Source organism: Anopheles nili, chromosome 2 (genome assembly GCF_943737925.1).
Source record: "Anopheles nili chromosome 2, idAnoNiliSN_F5_01, whole genome shotgun sequence".
NCBI classification, from domain to species: domain Eukaryota; kingdom Metazoa; phylum Arthropoda; class Insecta; order Diptera; family Culicidae; genus Anopheles; species Anopheles nili.
Window position 1 is genome coordinate 3,599,945 of NC_071291.1, and position 20,528 is coordinate 3,620,472.

Here is a 20,528-nt window from a genome sequence, read left to right on the forward strand (position 1 = left end):
AGCTGTGGCAGTTTACAACTTATTCATAGGAAATTTAGTTTCAAGACATTATACAGGTAATTTTTGTTTCAACAATGTGAATTTTGAATTTATTATGTTGATAAATTGTTATGTTCCAAAGTAAAAGGTCGAAAAATCGTGTGAAAAGTAGGATTCTTCGTACAAGTAGTCTAAACCTGAAGCTAGGTCGTCAAAACGTGACTGTTTACCAAATGTATTGTCAAAACATGACTGATATACGAAGTATTTGCTCGGAGTAAAAGCTGATAAGTGTTAAGTTGAAATAAGAGTTAAGTGCACAATTCGTATCGCTAGAGGTTTTACGTAAACACAGCTTTCTGGTGCATTCACGAAGCAATACGGGTAGGCACAGGAAATTGGAATTCCTTGCCGAACCGTTGTATATCCCTGCGAAAGAAGAAGAACAAGAAGGAAAAGCAAAATTGAAAAAATCGAATTTACAATAAGACCTGGTGCTGAATAATCGTGTTACCAATGATTAAATTGTTAAATACATTGACGTAAAAGCGTGCATTTTGTGAGTTTTAAGAAGGTGTTCCCGCCGAGAAGCAAGATTGTAGCAATATGCCGGTTTGTAGATATTTTGTGTACAGTGACATCATTTGTAGTGCACCTGTCTCATCAACATATCTTTCTCTGTCTTTCTTTCACAGGAGGAAGCGATCAAAAATGAAGGTGAAATCGAAAACGTTCGAGTCGTGGTCCGGGTACGCCCGATGGACAAAAACGAGCTGGATTCTAACTGCCAGAATGTAATCAAGGTGGACAAAGGGAACCGGAGCATTACCGTCGTCAAGCCGAATGCTAATGCCAGCGAGCCGCCCAAGGTGTACTATTTTGATAACGTTTTCGGCGAAGATTCGACACAGGTGCGTTACCCAATGCTTGCTACCCGCTACCCCACCGCTGTTATATAGCAACATGCTGCCGCAATTATGATGGGTTGAGTGGTTCCTAGGCCCACCTTTACTTTTGTTTCGAACGCTATTTTTCCTTTCTCTTTCGTATAATATGGCCGTTTCGAGGTGCAGTTTTATGCAACATACCTTTGATTTTTCTTATTTGGTTGATGGAACTCTTGAACTGCTTTTGATATACTAAAAACCATTTGAGTTTTCAACCTAGCTCCAGGGCTGAGTTCACATCCAGCATCGCTTTGAAGATCTTAAGCTGTCTTTTTCAAGGACAGTGTTTTAATATGGAAATTTCGTACCATCTGTTCGTTAAAGTTGAAATTTTGGTAAAATTATGCTAACATGTGTATCTAAATCCGTCACTTAGGTACACATTGTGTTGAAATTATCCATTCGAGCAATTTTTGTAATTTTTTTTTATTTTAACGATCGTAATTTTGAATTTTCCCGCGTGGTTCTATATACAGGCACATGATTCATTCACACGTGTTCCACGTGTGTGTCAAAACCAATTGAAACTATTTTATTTTCGGATCTTAGGAATCACCACTCTACGCCGCTTGAGAGAAAAATACGTGTTTATTAGAATGTTGAATGTTGTTTCGATGTTGACACAATGGGTAATTTTTTTAAAACATATTTGATAATGTAATTTGTACAAGAGGACAACCTGGTAGCGTCCATCTTATATCACTATTTAGGTAATTTAAATTATGGCTTTTGAAGAGAAAAAACACTCGCCACCTTTATCCCTGCACGACGACACGTATGTGCTAACTTCCACTTGATGTATGGAAGTTTGTGCAGGAGATCATTGCTTAAGATTAACGGATATAAACGATTTTTCCTTACTGATACGCTGGTAATTGGAGACAAAAACATAAATTAAAATACTTGAAAACGTAAACCAAATCCACGGTTCGCCGGGAGATTCTCGGTCAACTGTTGCAATTTCTTACGTTCTAATATTTGGTAGTTTAATTCTTCACTCATTTCAAATGCCTATGAACGAATCTGTAACAGGTGGCATTAGACGTGGGAGGATTTTGCATAGATTGCAGATTATTGTTCGAAAAAATTGATTTATAAAACTGTTGCTATAAACGGTTCAAAAGTGGTCGATTTGTGCCATCCAAATTTGCTACAACGTCTCAATGTTTTAAAATATTCGATATGAATGATTGGAACTTCTAGTTGGTAAGGGAAAGGTGACAAATGTATGTGTATAAATGTTTTAATTTATGTAAGTAATGCTACGTTTTGTTGTTGTTGGACGGAAACGATTCTGAAATGGACGTCTTTGTCACTGGGCCGAGTAATCGGTTGACATATTGCTCCGGCATTAGCTACACCGGCCACAAATGCTGTGGATAAATGATAGTTTGGCTTGCATAGCTCGTTTCTCGATATTTACAGGGAGTTTCGAAAGAGAATATAACATATAACGTACAATGCTTACTATCTAACTGATGGAAGAATGTTACGACGAAGGTGCTAGCTTAAGTTATCAAATTCAATATGAAAAAAAAAAACGTCTGCAATCGAGCGGACAATGGTCTTACTCGATCTCACCCTTCATGCCCAGGCGCACGTTTACGATCAGATCAAGAAGGTAGAATAATGCACCGACCACGGAAACGGATCCAGCTCCGCAAAGGAAATCCATCCTGCGATTAAGGAAACCAAATCAAATGTTAAAAAGACACTCTCCAAAAACCACACTGTTATGTTACCTTTGCGTGTTCGGAGGCCAGTAGTTGCGGTTCTTCGTCTCAGACCAATCTTTGAGCAAACAAACGGCCGTGGCCAGATATAAGATGAAGCCGGTCAAATTCAGCAGCGAGTTCAGCTTCCACGGAAAGCTGCAAAATGCACACAAAACATTAGATGAACGTATCGATACTTGTCGAATCATTGACATGCGGCGCCACGTACTTGTCTCGAATAACCTTTCCGAACAGATAGATGACGGAGAACACGAGGAACGTGACGAAGGTGCCGTAGGCAAGCGCAACACTGCGCGAGGATACAAACACCCGAAGCCGCGAGTTGTGGGCCGGATCGTCGATCAGTCCGATGCACACGATTGCGACAGCCTGCAATTATAGGGTTAAGTGACGGATGTAGCTAACGTTGGTCCTAAGATATTGGCAATTTGCTTGCAAAGAATCCTTCTGGCACGTGGAACAAGCCACTTTAGTAGGTTTCACTGCCTTGCCGGATGGCAAGACGATGTGAAAGAAGCAGTGTCATTGCTAGAACGACACTAATTGTCACCGTGCAATCTGGTGTTCCATCTGGCCCACTAAGCTGTTGGAATGCGAAACAACGGAAGAACCTCGAGGTGGATATGGGTGTTTGTAGGCAGTCGCTTCTACCAGTTCAGCTTGCCGCAGTTGATTCATGACAGTGCCTTGAGTGATGACACCCCTCACCAGTTCCGAGACCCCTTCTAACCGCTCCATTCGTGAGAAACAAGCAGTTGAGGTGGAGTGTAGGCTCGCGGTTTTTGCACACTACCATCTCAGCAGCGTCGTTACGTCGATTGTATTTCGCTCCAGCGAGACAATCGATATCTTTCATCTGGAGAGGGGTTGCGCCAAAGCGGCGGGAAGTTTGTGTGATTTAATTGCGATGTAGTGTGCTGCTGGTAGAACTTGCATAACACTGGAAGGTGCCCAGTAGATTTTCGCTTCCGCAGATACAAAAAAATCCCTAGTTTCTTGTTGTCGTTTCGTCAACGTATGCGAAGGGCTTGGAAGACATTGGGGCATATGCAACATCTACGTCGTAGTTTGCGTCTTCTCCAATAGAAAACACGCCCGCTGGGTTTCTTACCGACAGACATTATCGCACGAAGCCTGACCCATTGACCGAACTATTTAAACCTGTTCGCTTCATAATTCCCAATTTAAGCGGTTGCCCTAAAGTGGGTGCTGTCTTACATGGATGCAATGATTAACAACTTACCATCTCGAGCAGTTTGAATACCGGTGGCAAAAACTTTCCCGCACCGCTGCTGTTGAAATACTCCTTGCGCATGCCTCGATCGGCCTGATCTCTGCCGTGTTCTGCGTTGGCCATCGTGAGACGTGAGATTTCTGGGGTTTAAAAATGCGATTCAAGAACGTTAGTTTGATTACCGTAAGACGGGTATGAAAGAGGAGACTTTAAACACATCCTAGTTCTTTGCGGGTGCCGTATCCGTGAATCAAACATCAACGCATTATGGCCAAATCGTGCGATCGTGTCGTGGGCTGCGATCTAGCTGTTATTACAGCAACACTTTGTTTGGACTTCATTACTGTATGTTATAGCGAACAACAACGCGGGAAGTTTTCGTGCATCGACTATCAACACATTTGTGGCTTTATTTTTCGAGACATACTTGGCATTGGCTAAGTAGTTGAAACTCAGCTCGCCGTGACTGCAACACGACACATTGTTGAGAGGAAACGGCTTGCCGCGAGGTTCGGTTGCGAAGGAAATTAGTGGTAATTGAATAATTGCCCCAATGGTTGGCAGTAAAAAACGAAGCTAATGCTTAACGCTTCCAAGGGCGACATCGTCGATTAGTTATTAATGCGTGGAAGGAACACAATCAAGACGGGCGCACGAGGCGCACAAAATCCGGTGCGGTAAATTGTTAAGAGTTAATTCACAAACAAAACATTATTTTAGTTAGGCTTCGAAACCAGCGTGATGTGCGCGCGGTGGGTTATGTTCCATCGTATATCCTACCTATGTTCATGGTAGTTACAATTTCCACTCACTCTGACCCCTCTCTGACACAGCGATCTCCCACTGCAAGCATCGACAAATGTTAGCGAATAGAATAGCACAGATTTTCTTAGCCTAATGTTTGCTCCCTTGCAGAACCACTCGTGGCTCTTCGTTTCATGAAAAACTCCAACCCATACTCTACCATTTTTAGGAGGTTTTTGTGATCCGCTATCCTCTGGAATACTTGCGCCAGCTTCTGAGCTTTCAGGTTTCGCTTGATCGCGAGAAAACTTTGAATTCCCCATGGTACGAGGTACTCGAGTATGCAACTGTGCTGCAGTTTATCGTTTCCCTAGCACACGTTCTTCGTATCAACACTAGTATCCGTTGTCGGTGACCACTTGCAAGTGACTGGCTTCGAAACATGGCTCGATCACCGGTCGTCAGTAGGTGCTGCATACCATCGACGATGAATATTTAGCACCGTGCTAACGATCGAGTTATACAACAAACGAGCGCGTGTGTGACACTTCCTGCAAGTGTCTGTGCGTTTTGCGATCAGTGAATCATTCCATCAGCACAATGCACATTTCTGCATCATAGAACCGTCTGTTTCCGAATCTCGGTGTTGTTCAGAGAGACGTAGGCTGATGAAAGGGAGTTCTGTTTTGTTGCATAGACTAAACCGAATATATTACTCCCGAAGGCTAACGTGTATAGCCAAACATAAACGTTCGAATTCATTTCCACCCAACTACCCTTTTTGGCATTGGTCTGCTGGCGAGGTGGTCTATAATTTGAATGTTTCGGAATGAGACTTTCTCTTGATCGTTGGCAGCCAACTCGGTATGGGTAAATTCGTGTGCTTCATGCTTTCCAACATCGCGACGTTGTAATTTCAACATCGTATGACAACGAGCGAGCATAAAACGGTGCTCTCGTCTGGCCTCAACCGCGCAACAGGTCGAGTGGAGAGATCGGTGTTTGTCGATCAGTTATGATCGTTTCCTGAGTGCTGCAACGTGCCTGCAGTGTCTCGCGCACCATTCCATGGTGATTCCGAATGATCATCGATAGGACCACATGAAGGTGCGGAAACAAAAATCATAACACATACTATGCTCCATGCTATGCTCGACGCCAAGACGGCACCACAGGCGGGTGGAACGAGTTTTTCGACTTCACTTTCAACCGTTGCATCGCGTGATGTCGTCTGGGATTTATCTGGGAAGCGAAGATCCGCGGAATGCACACGTGGAGTGTTTGTCACGCCGATTGACGGAAGGAAGCAGAAATGCACACACCTTCCACTGTCACCGGATGAGGAAGGAAATGAAGTAACGTTTCTCTTCATACCTTTCCGTGAAAATCCCACCTCTACTCTGCGTGTACAGCGTATCATTTTTACTTCGATTTTTTATTGATTTATCCCTTGATGACTTCACGTCGTCGAAGCAGGAAACTGACAAGTGAAAGCTAACCGCAAGTAAAAAGCGGTAATAATAGGAACCACATTGCGCATTGCCCGGTGGTAATGATGGAATCTAATGATCATCGAATGATCGACACTCCGGTTTCGAACTGGTCAGCACATCACGTTGGTCAAACGGTAATGTTACCCTCGGTTTCAAGCTGAAGCTGTTCCCAGCTGAGTTTAAGATCTTCGAACGGCGGCTGCACCGAGTGGAAAGACACGCAATAGATTCACACATTGCCTTATGCAACCGCGAAGACGCCGCTGTGAACGGTTTTAAACATTTTCTCTGAATCGTATCGATGTGTTGATGTTTGTTGGAGACTCCACACTACCCGCGATGGCGGCTGCTGAGTGGAAGCAGTAGAAAAGGGTCTCCTAGAGCAAACCGGGACGAACACGCGCCAGCAAATCATAAGCTTAGCGGGAAGTGAAAGCTTCCCCAGAAGTGGTTATGTTTTGGTGTCGATAGACAAATCAGCTCATTAGCATTTTCCATACGCAATGTTGGCGGGAATAAGAGCCAGCCCTTCAGTGCAACCGATGCGAGATGCGTTTTGCAGTGGGAAAATACACTTAATTATTTTTTATTGCTTCCCTTTGGGGATCTCGAACAAACACCGCAAACTCGTAACGGCTTGGGAAGAAGTTATGAGGTGTGTGATTGAAATTATTCCACGAAAGAACGGAGCTCGCGTGAGTCGAAACCCGATCATATTTGATTAAATAATTCATCTAACTCGCTAAGCGGGAGTATCAAATTACATTAACTTTTTTGTCGATGCTTTGTGGAGAGCATTTGGCGGTTCTAGGCTTGGTCTTTCCCGCGTGTCCGTTTTTTTCTCGTGCAATCGCTCAATTTCTCGCACCGCTGAGTCACCACGTGCCGATGTGTCGATGGTGTGCCATCACGCGAGTGCTGCCTCCACGTTGCTGCGGACGCGAAACGACAAACCAAAACAAAATACGTATCAAAATAAATGCTGCTTTTCTTTTGGACCCCACTTTGGGCCGCTTTTTTCCCCGCATCGAGGTGGGGTTATATGTTGCCCCGTGGTCGAGGGCACTCTCTGTACAAATACAGCTACAATCACACAACTACTGCCGTGTATCGCGGCACGCGGTCATGGGTGGAATGCGTATGTCGACCTCGCTCCTGCTTGCTACGTTGACCACGAACCACCACGAGGGTTGAGACTGGGCGGGAAAAAGCTGAGCGATTTCGGTGGCAACACGCGGTGGAGCATAATGAAATGAAAGTCACACCGCGTGCAGCATAATTTTGCGCCATCGGCAAACTGCCAAACCCGCTTGGCGTCGCGATCGTACCGAAGTGATCGACCAAAAGGGAATGAAACTGAGAGACAAAGGGACCAGAGAAGAAGAAGCAGAAAAAAGCCCTCCAGGAGCGATAGTTTCTTTCGTATCACTTCCGCTGCTCCCATGGCCAACGACCAAAAAAGGGTCACGGATTTAAAGAGCCACGTTGTGGAGGAGAAAGGGTTTTTTTTCCTTTCTTTTCCGTCCAACCCATTCCAGCTCTCCCTTCAGTGGATCCAGAAAGGGCGCGGGATTGGTCATTCTTGCGTGCGCCTGTGTGAATGTGGAAACGTTGGAAGCTTTGAAGAGTAATTTAAATGTTCCCGCCACCGATCCCCGTCAGATAGGAGACCGATGGACGTGCGAGCATGGCCGTGTTGGAAGTGGGAAACTTTCCCGCGCATTTTCTATGTGCAATATGTTCGGTCTTTGGTGGACAAAGGGTTAACTGTAGTTCTCTGTGCCGTTGTCTAATATGTTATGCAGTACGTTTAATCAGCCCGATCGTGATTAGGGCGGCTTAATGCGACGAAGTTTGTTGCTTGACGTTGGCTAATAGGTTACAAGAACCAGTGTTGGGATCGTTGCTTTAGATTCCTCCACAGCTTCATTTTGTTGTCTATTCTTTCGCAAACAAAACCCCACAACCGGTTTTCATAACAATTCTAGAACTCCGAGGGGTAGGTTTGCTTCTTCATTTTGCGCCTTTTTAAAGCCAGTCGCGTCAGATCGAAGCCTCACTGCTGCGAAGCGGTTGTGCTTTTTTATTTCAAAATTATCATGTTTTTAACACCACTCCAGACAAAAAAGACGAAAAGGAGAGATTCCCGATATGGTTGAGTGCGTGTCTTTCGTTTGGGGTGGGTCTTTCGTTTTTTTGTCTAATTCCCCACACTTTTTCAGAGTTTGTTTCAGTCTCAGATTTTTGGTGAAGTTTTCGCTCAATTTGGTGTCAGCCAAAAACATCAGCTTACTTGTGTATGGCTTGAACAGCCGCGTTGTTAGGGGTAGAAATCTGATTCGAGGGATTTGAAAGCTAAACAGGCATACCCAGCATGAAGGGTATTTCTCATTTCCAAGGTTACATTCGCGAAGACTTTCACTCAAGAAAAGGCAACCCGTCATCGGTCTCTAGACGGATGTAATCGGAAGAAAGGGAGTTACTGTCACTTTTGTCCCACGACGGCGATTTCCAATATCTTGGGTGTTAGGATTGTAGCTTTGTGTCGAAAAAAGCGGGCTCGACAATGTGCTGACGAATGACGCGTTTAGTTCATGATCAATTAGAGGTATTATTCGGTAAGCCTCATCCGATAAGAGAGATTGTCCTGCACGCAATGTCTATCTCCCTGCCAACATCGGTCTGACTAGCATGGCGTGAAACCCTGATCAAGGTGTAGAATTAGTCACTGAATGCGACCGGATCAGCAGCCAATTCGCTTGACAGTCAACCGGTTTGCTACCATACCTGTTGCTTTCCCGCGTTCAAAGCGCTAAATTCCACCGACTTCGAATGGAATCACGTAACCACAGGACTCTATCAGGGCGACAGGCTACGCTGTCATACGTTCGTTCACCTGTGCTAGTCTGAGCAGGTGCTCTATCCTAGAACATTCCGCTTGCCAACATAGAGGGTCTCCTCAACTCGCGTGCCACTGAAGCGGCAACACAATTGGGTCATCGAGCAACCTCAACGTCATAGTGGCGATCTTCCGTTCCCAACGCAATCGCGACTGTTCCAGGTGGTCGGGAACCGCCGGGACCAGAAATAATTTCCCATTCGAACATACGGGCTCTTTTGCTGACAAACCTAAGGGCAAGAATAAAGTCCCCCTAGACATCGTGACGGAAGGAATAATCGCGTGTACAACCGCGGGGCGTGTAATGTTGACCGTTAGCGTATTGTTTCCTTATTGTTACGCTACACGAGACCCATAAAGCGGACGCCGCACGGTTTCGAATGACACGTAATGATCCAATCCTCGAAAAAAAAACCGATACCATCTAGCCCAGAGTCCAGCAGCAAGGTGTGGATGCATTTTCGTTTTCGGTTTTATTTACTTGAGTGAGTTTTCGACCCCAGGTTTGGGTGGTTTTCAGTTTCAGCCCCCTTAAAGACGAGCAATTGTCACGCCTGTTGGTTCATCTGCCGTGTGGAAGAAGGTGCGGCAGTTGAACTCGATGTACCACCGGCGGAAGGTGACAAATGGGGACGATCGTGTATATCGGAGCAGATCGCCGACTTCAGGTTTGAACGCCACGCCATTAGCGTTTAAGTAAGGGCCTATGCCACTAGCAAACTAAAGCAAACAACGCGAGGCAACATTGCCGCCAGCACGACTCCACCATTGAATGCAAACAACAATTGTTCGGGACTCGAGAGTTCATTGACGTGCAGATGTGTGCCTTAAACACACGCGTTGTCTTTCTAAACCAAACTCTAGCGTCTGGAGTGAGAGATCGTTTTTTCGAGCGACAATTTTCATCGAGGTTACGGGACGAAGGTAAAAGGCACTTGCAACAGTTTCCTCTCGGAGTTTTCCAGCTTAATGCGTCGACATTTGACAGACAAGCGGAAGAGGCAGGTCTTTATGTTGCTGCGCTTGATAAAACACGCCAATTACACGTTGGCAGCTTTGCAAGGTTTGTGCGAGTTGCAGCTGCAATTTATCGCTCGCGGCTCGCATGTTTGTTTTTTTTTTCCTTCTCGCGGTTTGTTCCTGCGCGACGAGACCGTTCCACAATCGTTTGATATTGATTTTCCTTTCCCTGCGAGGAAAACACGCGGTGCGAGCTTTTTTCGTGTGTGTGCTGCGGTGAAACATAAATCACCGCGAGTTAGAACCACGTGGTCGACGGCAACCAAACACACGTGTGACTAGCTTAATAGTGATGGTTTCGTACAAAGGGTGTATTTAATCTATCAACTGTATGTGAAATATGCATCGTTATGCATCTGCTTTCACTTGTAGCGCTGGCGTCGTAATGACACTCGTGGGGTTTTTTTCCCGCATATGCATCTTTTTAACGCCTCCTGTTGACGGAAGAGGTGTATCGGGAATCGATTGGAGTTGCATTTTCAAACAGAAGAGAAAGCAACGTGGTCGGTGTAAAATGAAGGCCTGTGTCGGGATTGGAAATATGCTGTACGCTAAATGTCTCATCAATTTCCATCGAACGAATGTTAAAATAGGATGCTGTTATGTGTGGACATATTCACCCTCAAAATAACACCAAGTTGCCGTTTTTGTACATGTAATTGAAGCCAATTAAGCACATCTATTACATGCTCTTTGAATTCCATCACCCACGTGCTTCCGACTAACAGATCCGCCTCACAGAAAATACCATATCAAAACAATTTAGCTCAATTCTGGTTCCATGGTAACATTCCCTCGTTTCCCTATTGTGTTCCCTGTGATTTCGGTTCGTTTGAACACTACCTGTCCTGGATCGCCAACTGGATCGCCAACATTCCATCGTGATCATTCGAAACATTCCGTGCCGTGAAATGGCTCTTCCCTCTTTCTCACTCGTGTTCTCGTCAAGCACTCCGCATAATTATGCGGTTTTTAAAATGCCGCCTGGCACGAGGAGGAAACGAAAAAAAAAATATATGAAATCACACATGCGAGACACACCCGGTCGCGCGTGGTGTGACAAACGGAAATCTGTCCTCTGCTGTTCCGATTGGCATCTCATCAGAACAGCAAAAACCAGGAACTGATGATGCACAAAACGCGTGCGATAATGAGACACGCATCGTACGCACGCAATTCGCGCACCAAACCCATCTTTCGGTCGTGAACTATTTGTTTTTTCACCTCAGCAACGGCTGTTGTTTCGTCGTTAATACCACGCCACGAATATTCGATCTGCACGCAATACGTTACAGCATGAAATACCGTCACCGGTGGTTCGTGAAAGTGCTATGCTGCTATTCTCGGGAATTGCCTACTTCGATCAAGCACAGGACACCCCAAACGCTCCAGGAACACCCTTTTCGAGCAACTCACAAACAGCAACAACGCAACAGAAAATACACACTGGTCCATCTTCATCGATAGGTCAGCGATGGCGCGAGAAATTATGTCTCAGTGTGGCCGCGCCCAAACCCATTTTCTAGCACACTTTACGTACGCGTGGCCTTTTCCACCGCACTATGCAACGCGCGATGAAGCTATTATTTTATGCCATCGAGTGTGTGTTGTCGCGGCCCTACAAAAAAAAGGGCGCGGTGTGGGTCCCAGGGATGGGAGGAGTGATGGGTGTGGGACGGCCACACGAGGTCGGTCCCTCGAAGGGTAGGCTCTGGATTCCTCACTGCCTACGACACGCCGATCATCTAACCTGTTTGGATGTTCCGAAATTCACGATCGAACTGGCCTGGACTGGGGGTGGTTGATCTGCTCTCCCAAACTGGGCTTACGCTGGTTCTTCGTGCCGATTGTTTGCGCGGGTATCACAACACGCGGTCGTTGGTGGTAGGTTGGCTCTTCGAAAGAGTGAAAAACACTGCGTGAGATGGCGTGTTACGTCCGGATCGGGAGAAAGCGCGCTTGGAACTGAAACACCAGCATATCGGGGCATAAGCATAAGGGGTCCATAGCGCCAACTTCTAATTCCTTTGGCCCTCACCCGCAGCCCGTTGTGGGTGTGTGTGCGTGTTGGTGAAACATCACGAGTGCTTAAGCGCTGGTGCCACACAAATCCCGCCTGTGTGAAAGCATATGTTGTTGGTGGTTCATAAATGATGACTTGGTATGCTTGCAGCTCGTGCACGAAACATACATCAGCATAGTGGGAAGAAGGCGAGCTCCCACGAAACTAGCGACCACAAGTGCGCGTGTGCAAACTAGGCTTAATCATGGACCACTTCCCAACAGCTCGAAAGGTTTGCACCGTGAACGAATCAACCCTTGAGGCTTCAACGTATGATTTCCACCTGTAAAATAGTTATTCTATGATTTATCTGTTAACTAGGTGATTTGTTAGCATATTTTTTTTTCTGCTACTTATCACCAATTGCTTCTTTTGCTCGAATCGCTCACGACTCACGCCTACCTTTGAATTAGTTTTTGTATCTTTAGGTGTGCCTTTTCGTCGTTGGCTGCTAATTTGAATGTTGATGACGTTTGACAGACGCCGACGGGAGAAAGGATGGAATGCAACAAAAGGGTCATTACAGCGTACGGGCCCTAGACATTGGCTGCAGAAAATGGCATTATCGATGGCATAAATTACCATAGACGCAAACCGTCGCATGCAGGGGACTTCGTGGCAAATTGTGTGTACATTTTAGCACGCATTTTGGAGGGGATACTTTGAATGTGCTTCAGTTTCAATGATTTTCCGTTGGAACTAGGTTCTTTGGTGGCAGAATGATTACACAGAACCTAGGTTGTTATACGTTTTAAATTTAACACCTGAATTAATCATTGCATTAAAGTTTGCTTACTTATTAGCTGTAGCATGGGAAATCACTCGACTTTGTGAACAGTATGGAAGATGGTTACGATATGTAGCTAACTATGGATCATTTGTCATCTAGCATTTAATATTGCTGTCGTCCTAAGTCGTTTCTGGGAAAGAGTGATACCTCTTGGAATGTATTGGTTGTGTTCTAGTGGACAGCTTCAGACATGCTCTACTATTTGGTATGGTTTAGGTCATACGTTGATCATCGCTGTTTGAGATGGAGACCAAGAGAACGACGCCTTCCTGCGGAGGTGGAAAAAGATTCGTCATCCTACACGTTGCAAAGTAGCTCTTGTCGAAGGAAGACAACCTCCAAAGTTTGCGTAACGCTCGAAGATACAAACTGTACAGAGAGTGGGTGACAGTAATTGATTTAATTAGCGCACTTCATTGAAAAGAATCAGCTAGCCGTCCAGCAGACGAAACCCACGAAAAGAAGGAGTGCATTCTAGAGCGCTTGTGTTGGGATATGATCGTCTCTCGCTCTGATCGCAGCGGAGACAAACGATCACGTTTCGAGCAGAAACGTATGGGTTCAGTGAGAAATTAATTGATTTAATTTGCTGTCACTTTTATGAGCTCAGCTTGAACTTTGGCAAAGTGGCGGGAGAAAACCGTTTCTCCATATGGATATGTTGAGAAATTTGTATGCACTGAGCATTGCTCAGTTTGTTGCCGTTTTTGTTTTGGACACGTATTACGAAAGTAATGATTATGTAATGTGACGATAGAAACGCTTGAATGTTGCTCAAGTGCAACATGTTATTCATACAGTGGTGATTTGTTATCCAATGTAGTTTCAACCCTTTTTACTATCCCTTTTAGATTGATCTCTACGTTGACACTGCGCGGCCGATCGTCGACAAGGTGCTGGAAGGATACAATGGCACCATTTTGGCATACGGACAAACGGGTACCGGCAAAACCTACACCATGTCGGGTAATCCTGAATCTCCCCAGACGAAGGGAATCATCCCGAACACGTTCGCGCACATCTTCGGACACATAGCGCGCGGTAAGGAAAACCAAAAGTTTCTCGTTCGCGTCAGCTACATGGAAATCTACAACGAGGAGGTGCGTGATTTGCTCGGCAAGGAGTTGAACAAAAGCCTGGAAGTGAAGGAACGCGCCGACATCGGCGTGTTCGTGAAAGACCTGAGCGGGTACGTCGTGCACAACGCGGATGATCTCGACAACATCATGAAGCTGGGCAACAAGAATCGAGTCGTTGGTGCGACAAAAATGAACTCGGAATCATCTCGATCTCATGCGATCTTCTCGATCACCGTTGAATCGAGCGAAACGGACGAATCCGGTCGACAGTACGTGCGTATGGGCAAACTGCAGCTGGTAGACTTGGCCGGTTCCGAGCGGCAGAGCAAAACTCAATCGTCAGGATTGCGCCTGAAGGAAGCGACCAAGATCAACTTGTCACTGTCGGTGCTGGGCAACGTGATCAGCGCACTTGTCGATGGTAAAAGCACGCACATTCCCTATCGAAACTCGAAACTGACGCGTTTGCTGCAGGACTCGCTTGGTGGCAACAGCAAGACCGTGATGTGCGCCAGCGTTGGTCCAGCTGATGCGAACTACGTCGAAACCATCTCGACGCTCCGGTATGCGTGCCGTGCGAAGAGCATCCAGAATCTGGCACACATCAACGAGGAACCGAAGGATGCGTTGTTGCGTCACTTCCAGGAGGAAATCGAGGAATTGAAGCGCCAACTAGAGGAGGGCATTTTCCAGCAAGGAATCGAGAGTGGCGAAGAGGAGGAAGAAGAAGAGGACGAAGCCGACGGTGAGAATGACGAGGATGCGGTGGAAGAGCAGTGCGAACAGGACGCTGACCGGGAGCGGGAGCGGTTGGAGCGCAAGGAAAAGCGTCGTAAGGAGCGGGCTCGAGAGCGGAAAGAAAAGAGCGACGCAGAAAAGGAGCTGTTGGAGAAAAAAGCGATGGAAAGTCAGCAGGAACTGAAGCAGGCTAAGTAAGTGATGCAGGCATTCCTACGCCTTTGTGATAACTATAACACTCGTTGCTTGTTACAGATCGGAACAAGATCAGCTGAGAGCTAAGCTTTCGTCGCTGGAGAACAAGATCCTGGTGGGAGGTGAAAATCTGCTCGAGAAAGCGAAAGAACAGGAGCTGATATTGGAGAACTCGATAACTGAACTGGAGCAGCGTACCAAGACGGAGCGTGAATTGAAGGAAAATTTGCAAAAAATCGAAGCTGAACGCATCGACATCGAAGAGCGGTACAATTCGCTGCAGGAGGAGTGCGTGGGCAAAACGAAAAAGCTGCAGCGCGTTATGTCCATGCTGATGAGCATCAAGTCGGAGCTTGCGGATCAGCAGCAGGAGCAGCAGCGCGAAAAGGAGGGCATTTACGAGAACATTCGCAGCCTTTCGCGGGAGCTAGCGCTCTGCGAGTTGGTTATAAATTCGTACATTCCGAAGGAGTATCAGGTACTGATGATTCCACGTGCCCTCAATTTTTCTCTTATAGACTGAGATCTGATCTTTCCATTTGCTCTTATAGAACATGATCGAAAAGTTCACCCACTGGAACGAGGACATTGGCGAGTGGCAGCTGAAGTGCGTCGCGTACACCGGCAACAACATGCGCAAGAACATCCCAGAACCAAAGGTCAACACCAAAGAGACGGATCTGGTCGATCTGTCACACGTGTATCTCAGCTACAACACGGAGTCGGTCGCGGAACCGATTCGGGCCAAGACGGCACGTCCGCGCACATCCGGCATCGCTCGTCCAACGACCGCTAGGAAATACTACTAGAGGAAGAAAAAACCGTCATCATCCAACTAGAGGAGCAGGGAGATTTAGAAAAAAAAGAAAGTATTTTACTAATGAGGCTGGGTTATGCTTTTAGCCGATGAGGCCAACCACTTTGATTATCATCAACATCCAGTATGCACCTTTCTTCACGTGATAGAATGATTTCACGGAGTGATATTTACCGTAGGGATGTGCGAGCAGGAGCATGCAAGGTCTCAGAGTAACGTCAAGGGGGAGGGCAATTTTATCGTTTTGTGTCTTGAAGAAAAAAAACCCTTTAGATGCCCCTTGATAATGAGGTAGTTGAACAGATTGCATTAAACGCACAACAGCACGGCAATGGCAATGACACCGGAATGTGCAATTCGATACTAGTCGCTTTTCATCGATCGCAAGATCGACGTTTGTTAGTTGATGTGTAAAACTTAACCGAGATCTTAACCTATTTTTATTATATGCACTTAAACCGTGACAGGCATCGCTATGGACTAGCTATAGCCAGGAGAATGTTTCGTCAATAGAGGTACTCTTGTTTAGGGAAGCCCTCGGGAGGATTTCATTCTAAGAGTAAGTTAGTACTGCTTCGGATAGGTTCGCTTCATATAGAATTTGTGTACGCTTTGCTTCTGTAACACCAAAAGGCTATTTTCAACTGATTTCTACCAGATACGATAAAAGTGTGTAACGTAAGAATTAGCAGAGATGGTCCGGCAGTCGTCGCCCGAATAATTTACCTCGTTTCAACCTCAATCGTACCAGTGAGCATGAAGAGCCAGGTGAAACCCGGTGTACCAAGTACGCGAGCAGACAAACAAAAGTTATTGATAATTTGAAGGACAGATGAACAAAAACCAAACCGTTGAGAGGAATTTGCTGTGGTTGTGACAATATTCTAGTAACGTTTAGATAAAGACAAAGGGTTTAATTTCGTGTACAGAGTTCCGTTCCGTTTTGGTAGTGTGCGCACTTTCACTTTCGGTTGTTTTAGAGAGTTTTCTTTTCTCGGCACGCATCTAAACGCATGTTTTCCATCGAATGGGGCAACCAAAACCCGAAAATAGAATCCATCAACCGTCACCTAGTGTGTGTGGCCCAAGTGGGCATTCAACTAACAGCACTTAGTTGAACGAGTACTCACAGCTCGTCCTGGTTAGTCTGGTTTCAGGCTGGAGTAGCACGTAGCAAACATCAGGCGGAGAAAGTCGACCTCCTCAGTCAAACGATGGTAGCATAATACTCCCGTAGTGCAGGCGTACCTTAGTAGAGATCGAACACTTGAAACAAAACATGTATTTCTAGGCTAGTCAAAATGCTGCAACAATGCTGCAAAAACGCTTACATAATAGCACTCGATCGGAATTAACGCTTACACACAAATGCGGTGTAAGAATGCGTAAGCTTTGCTGCTAAAATCAAACATGACTTTGCATATGCACTAACCCAGCAGAAGAATAACCGCAATACTCAACAACACATTTGCACATCCATTGTACGGAGTTCTTATAAAATATAAAACATAAAAAACCACACACCGTGTGACTGTTTGGGGTTTTCTTTCTAATCGAAAGGCGAACGACGATAAAAACGTGCAATAAGGTATCAGTTTATAGGTTTAAATAACTGGTAAATTTGTACATCCGGAGGTGTGTAAACGTAATAAATAATGTATGTTTGGTCAGCATAAAAAATGCAACCCTCTACGCGCACCTACACTGGTACTATACACTACCGACTAACACTAATGCGCAAGCAGTTTTCCTTCCGCCTGGCGGACGAGGGTCCCTGCAGGAGCAGCACCCTTAAAGGTGATCCTCGCGGAGTCCTTCGGTGCTACCACTAAGCGATAAACATACACTAACAGCTACAGTCTCTACGGTTAGTCTTTCACAGTGCGGTCAGATAGGCTTGTATCTTCTGCGCGTCTCCAGCAGCGCCGAAGAGACGGAAACGGAATTCATGCAGCAATCAGTACGATCCAAGGTAATTCTTATTCGCGTTGCGATCTAATCGGCAGGTTGACCTACCGAAAGCTTATGATAAGGCGTGCCCTCTTTCTCTCTCTCTATCTCTCTCCCTGCTTTCTGTCTCTCCTTGAACGTTAAATCTCCTGATCATCACATCGTCGTAGGTGTACCGAACTGGTGTACGAGGTAGTGGCGGCCGTTACGATTGTTCCGGTCGTGTGCGAGGTCGCTGCCGGTATAGCCATGCCTAGCCGCTACGTCCGGTCTCGGAATCTAATCTCGATCGGCGTGCGTGGGGCCAGCAGGAACTGAAACTGTGTGTCGAGCGGGCTGCGATAGTCTATCTCGAAGTTTTGGAATATCTATCGGCAAAAAAAATGAAGTAATTGGTGCATGAGAATGTGGGATACCGGTTTTTGAGGGCTCACGCGAACGGTACCTTTGCCATCAACAACGTCAGCTCAATGTCCACGATCTTCTGACCGGGACACATACGTCGACCGGTACCGAACGGAAGGACAACTCCAGCGCCCGGTTCCTGTCGCTTGTTCACCACGTTATTGTTCTCGTCTCGCTGCTCAAGCCAGCGTTCCGGCAGGAAGCGGTCAGCCTGGCGGAAGTTATCCTCACTCTGGCAAGCAATCCACGTATGGCACAGTACGAGCGTCTAAAATCGAATCGAAACCCCCGAAATTAGGCAAAAGTTGCACCCAAAAAGGGGTCCTGTTCGACACTCACTCCAGCCTGCAGATGATAGCCGGAAAGCTGGAAGTCCTCCTCGAGGATACGCGCCAGACACGGCGTCGTAGGTGACACCCGGTACGACTCCTGGATACACGCTTTGGTAAAACGAGCACCTACGATGTCGTCATTGGTGACGTTGTGCGTGCAATGACTGAATTCCTGTGCGATCGCCCGCTGATTTTCCACCGACTGGCTGAGGTTGTGCAGCAGGAAGGAAAGCGTATTCGAAAGCTAGAAGCACGACACATCAGAATGGAAGTCCCAAAAAGGATTACCACGAGTCGAAACTTACCGTTTCTATGGCACTGGTGATGAGGTCGATGATGCCGGATATCTTCTCCTTCGTTTCCATGCCCTCTGTTTGCAGGATACTGATGAAGATGTGCTTTACGTCGTTGTCGGGACAATTGAGTTGCTCCTCCTCGAGCGCCTGGTACACGATCTCCGCGATCGTGCTGTTAAAGAGAGAAAGGCGCAAAAGGATCATCAGCAATGGATTACGGATGAAATGTCTACCTCCCAAACTCACTCGTAAATGATCTCCTCGCAGCGGACGAAATCACGGTACAGCTTCGTCGGAACGTACTTCCACAACTTGAACCCATAGTAGCTCTGGCTGATGCAGACGAACGACTTCTTGACGGCTTCGGCCAACCGGATAAACTTTTCATTGCGCCGGTTCGCAGCCAGGTAGCCCATGCGACGTCCCAACACCAGGCAGCAGATGACTGCGCGATACAGTGACAGGAAAAAAGGATTAGTATAAGACCAAACGCGCTTCTCACTTGACGTCTACTCACTCTCTAGCCCGACAGAGTTGGCGATATCCTGGAAGTTCCGTATCGTCCCATCAGTTGCACGTTGGCGCCGCAGCAGATCCACAAAGTCATCACAAATCTCGTTAACAGACGGAATGAACGACTGAAGGATGCGCCGCGAGGAGATACCCGTAGTCAGCTTCATCCGCAGCTCGTGCCATTTCTCGCCCTGCCTGCAATCGAAGCAGCATCGTGAAGTTGGCAGATGATCGGGAAGTAGTCATCACCCAGGGCACTTACGCATTGATCAGATGAGTCGCACCGAACCGATCCGGACGGCTACGTCTGTACACCTCAGTAATCTCCGTTGGTGGCCGGAAGGGATAGCGACTGGGATACCGGAGGACCTTCTCCATGTCGGCACGATCGAACAGGTTCACGATCGGGACCGTGTCAACGTCGAGCACGATCGGTCCGTACCGGTGGTGCATCCTTCGGAACGTCTCGTGGACCTTGGTGTAGCGCTGCCGGCCAATGAAGTACCTCCACTTGGTACCGATCAAGGGCAGTCGGCGTGGTCCTGGAATGTCCCAGATGGACCTAACCTTCGGTAGACGCCCATCGCCGGTTGGAATGGGTCGCAGAGCCGTGCCGGCATCCAGCCCAGATGGGGTGTCCCCATCGACGGCGCCATTATTGTGTTGTAGGAGATGTAGCAGGAAGCTGCGGACCGATTCGATGATTTTCCGTGGCTTCGGGTTGTAGGACAGGAACATGAACAGCGTGACGAACGTGTAGAAAAGCACTATCGTGACCGACATGGTGCGATCGTACGAACAGGCGAAGTCTGGAGATCGAAGGAAAGAAGTGCAAAAGGGACTTGAGTGACGCAACAATTGCTCCGTGGGCGTGCAAGGTCATCGAATGGGAGGGAGCGTCCACAAACACGGCATACCAACGGGGGGAGAAAAAAAAACGCTCAAAATAGCATTGATTCATGATCCCTCATGAGTCGTATAATGGAAATAAGGGACCTATGTATGACACTGCAATCGATACCATCAGGCGTAATGATAACGTGCTTTCGGACCCGGATAAGCTTTATTACTGCAAGTGCCCGAGTCGTAGTCGATGACACTTTCCATTTCGCTTGCAATCGCCACGCGAACCCCGCGATACCACGGCCCTAAATTCTGCACGGGCGTTGACAATAAAACAGCCACCCTTGGGTGGGTTCCGGGAGACATATTCCAACTTGTCCCTAACGCGTGACCTTCCCCACAAAGTGCCGTTATCTTCGCGGTTCGTTTTGCGTCGCACTGAGTGGCGCTGGGTGG

At 46.8% G+C, this 20,528-nt stretch overlaps 3 protein-coding genes across 4 annotated transcripts; 1 reads left to right on the forward strand and 2 right to left on the reverse strand.

The window, feature by feature from the left end:
• Positions 1 to 259: 259 nt before the first annotated feature.
• On the forward strand, positions 260 to 17,512 carry LOC128730963 (kinesin-like protein KIF3A). The gene is made up of 5 exons (XM_053824055.1): positions 260 to 591; positions 675 to 890; positions 13,756 to 14,915; positions 14,977 to 15,394; positions 15,468 to 17,512. Exons 1-5 carry the CDS (start codon positions 586 to 588, stop codon positions 15,723 to 15,725), a joined length of 2,058 nt encoding a protein of 685 aa, XP_053680030.1. The 5' UTR covers positions 260 to 585; the 3' UTR covers positions 15,726 to 17,512.
• On the reverse strand, positions 1,517 to 11,957 carry LOC128730965 (uncharacterized). Of its 2 annotated transcripts, none has more exons than XM_053824058.1 (5): positions 11,803 to 11,957; positions 3,906 to 4,036; positions 2,871 to 3,031; positions 2,669 to 2,797; positions 1,517 to 2,602 (listed from the first exon to the last, which is right to left on the reverse strand). In XM_053824058.1, exons 2-5 carry the CDS (start codon positions 4,017 to 4,019, stop codon positions 2,494 to 2,496), a joined length of 513 nt encoding a protein of 170 aa, XP_053680033.1. In that variant the 5' UTR covers positions 4,020 to 4,036; positions 11,803 to 11,957; the 3' UTR covers positions 1,517 to 2,493. The 2 variants fall into 2 exon arrangements, with proteins under 2 accessions (XP_053680033.1, XP_053680032.1); XM_053824057.1 differs by lacking the exon at positions 11,803 to 11,957 and adding an exon at positions 4,861 to 4,963.
• Positions 17,513 to 17,588: 76 nt separating the features above from the next.
• LOC128730964 (ecdysone 20-monooxygenase) lies at positions 17,589 to 20,021 on the reverse strand. The gene is made up of 7 exons (XM_053824056.1): positions 19,492 to 20,021; positions 19,234 to 19,424; positions 18,963 to 19,161; positions 18,726 to 18,888; positions 18,428 to 18,664; positions 18,129 to 18,356; positions 17,589 to 18,051 (listed from the first exon to the last, which is right to left on the reverse strand). The coding sequence occupies exons 1-7, from the start codon at positions 20,010 to 20,012 to the stop codon at positions 17,944 to 17,946; spliced, it is 1,647 nt and encodes a 548-aa protein (XP_053680031.1). The 5' UTR covers positions 20,013 to 20,021; the 3' UTR covers positions 17,589 to 17,943.
• Between the last annotated feature and the right edge of the window lie 507 nt (positions 20,022 to 20,528).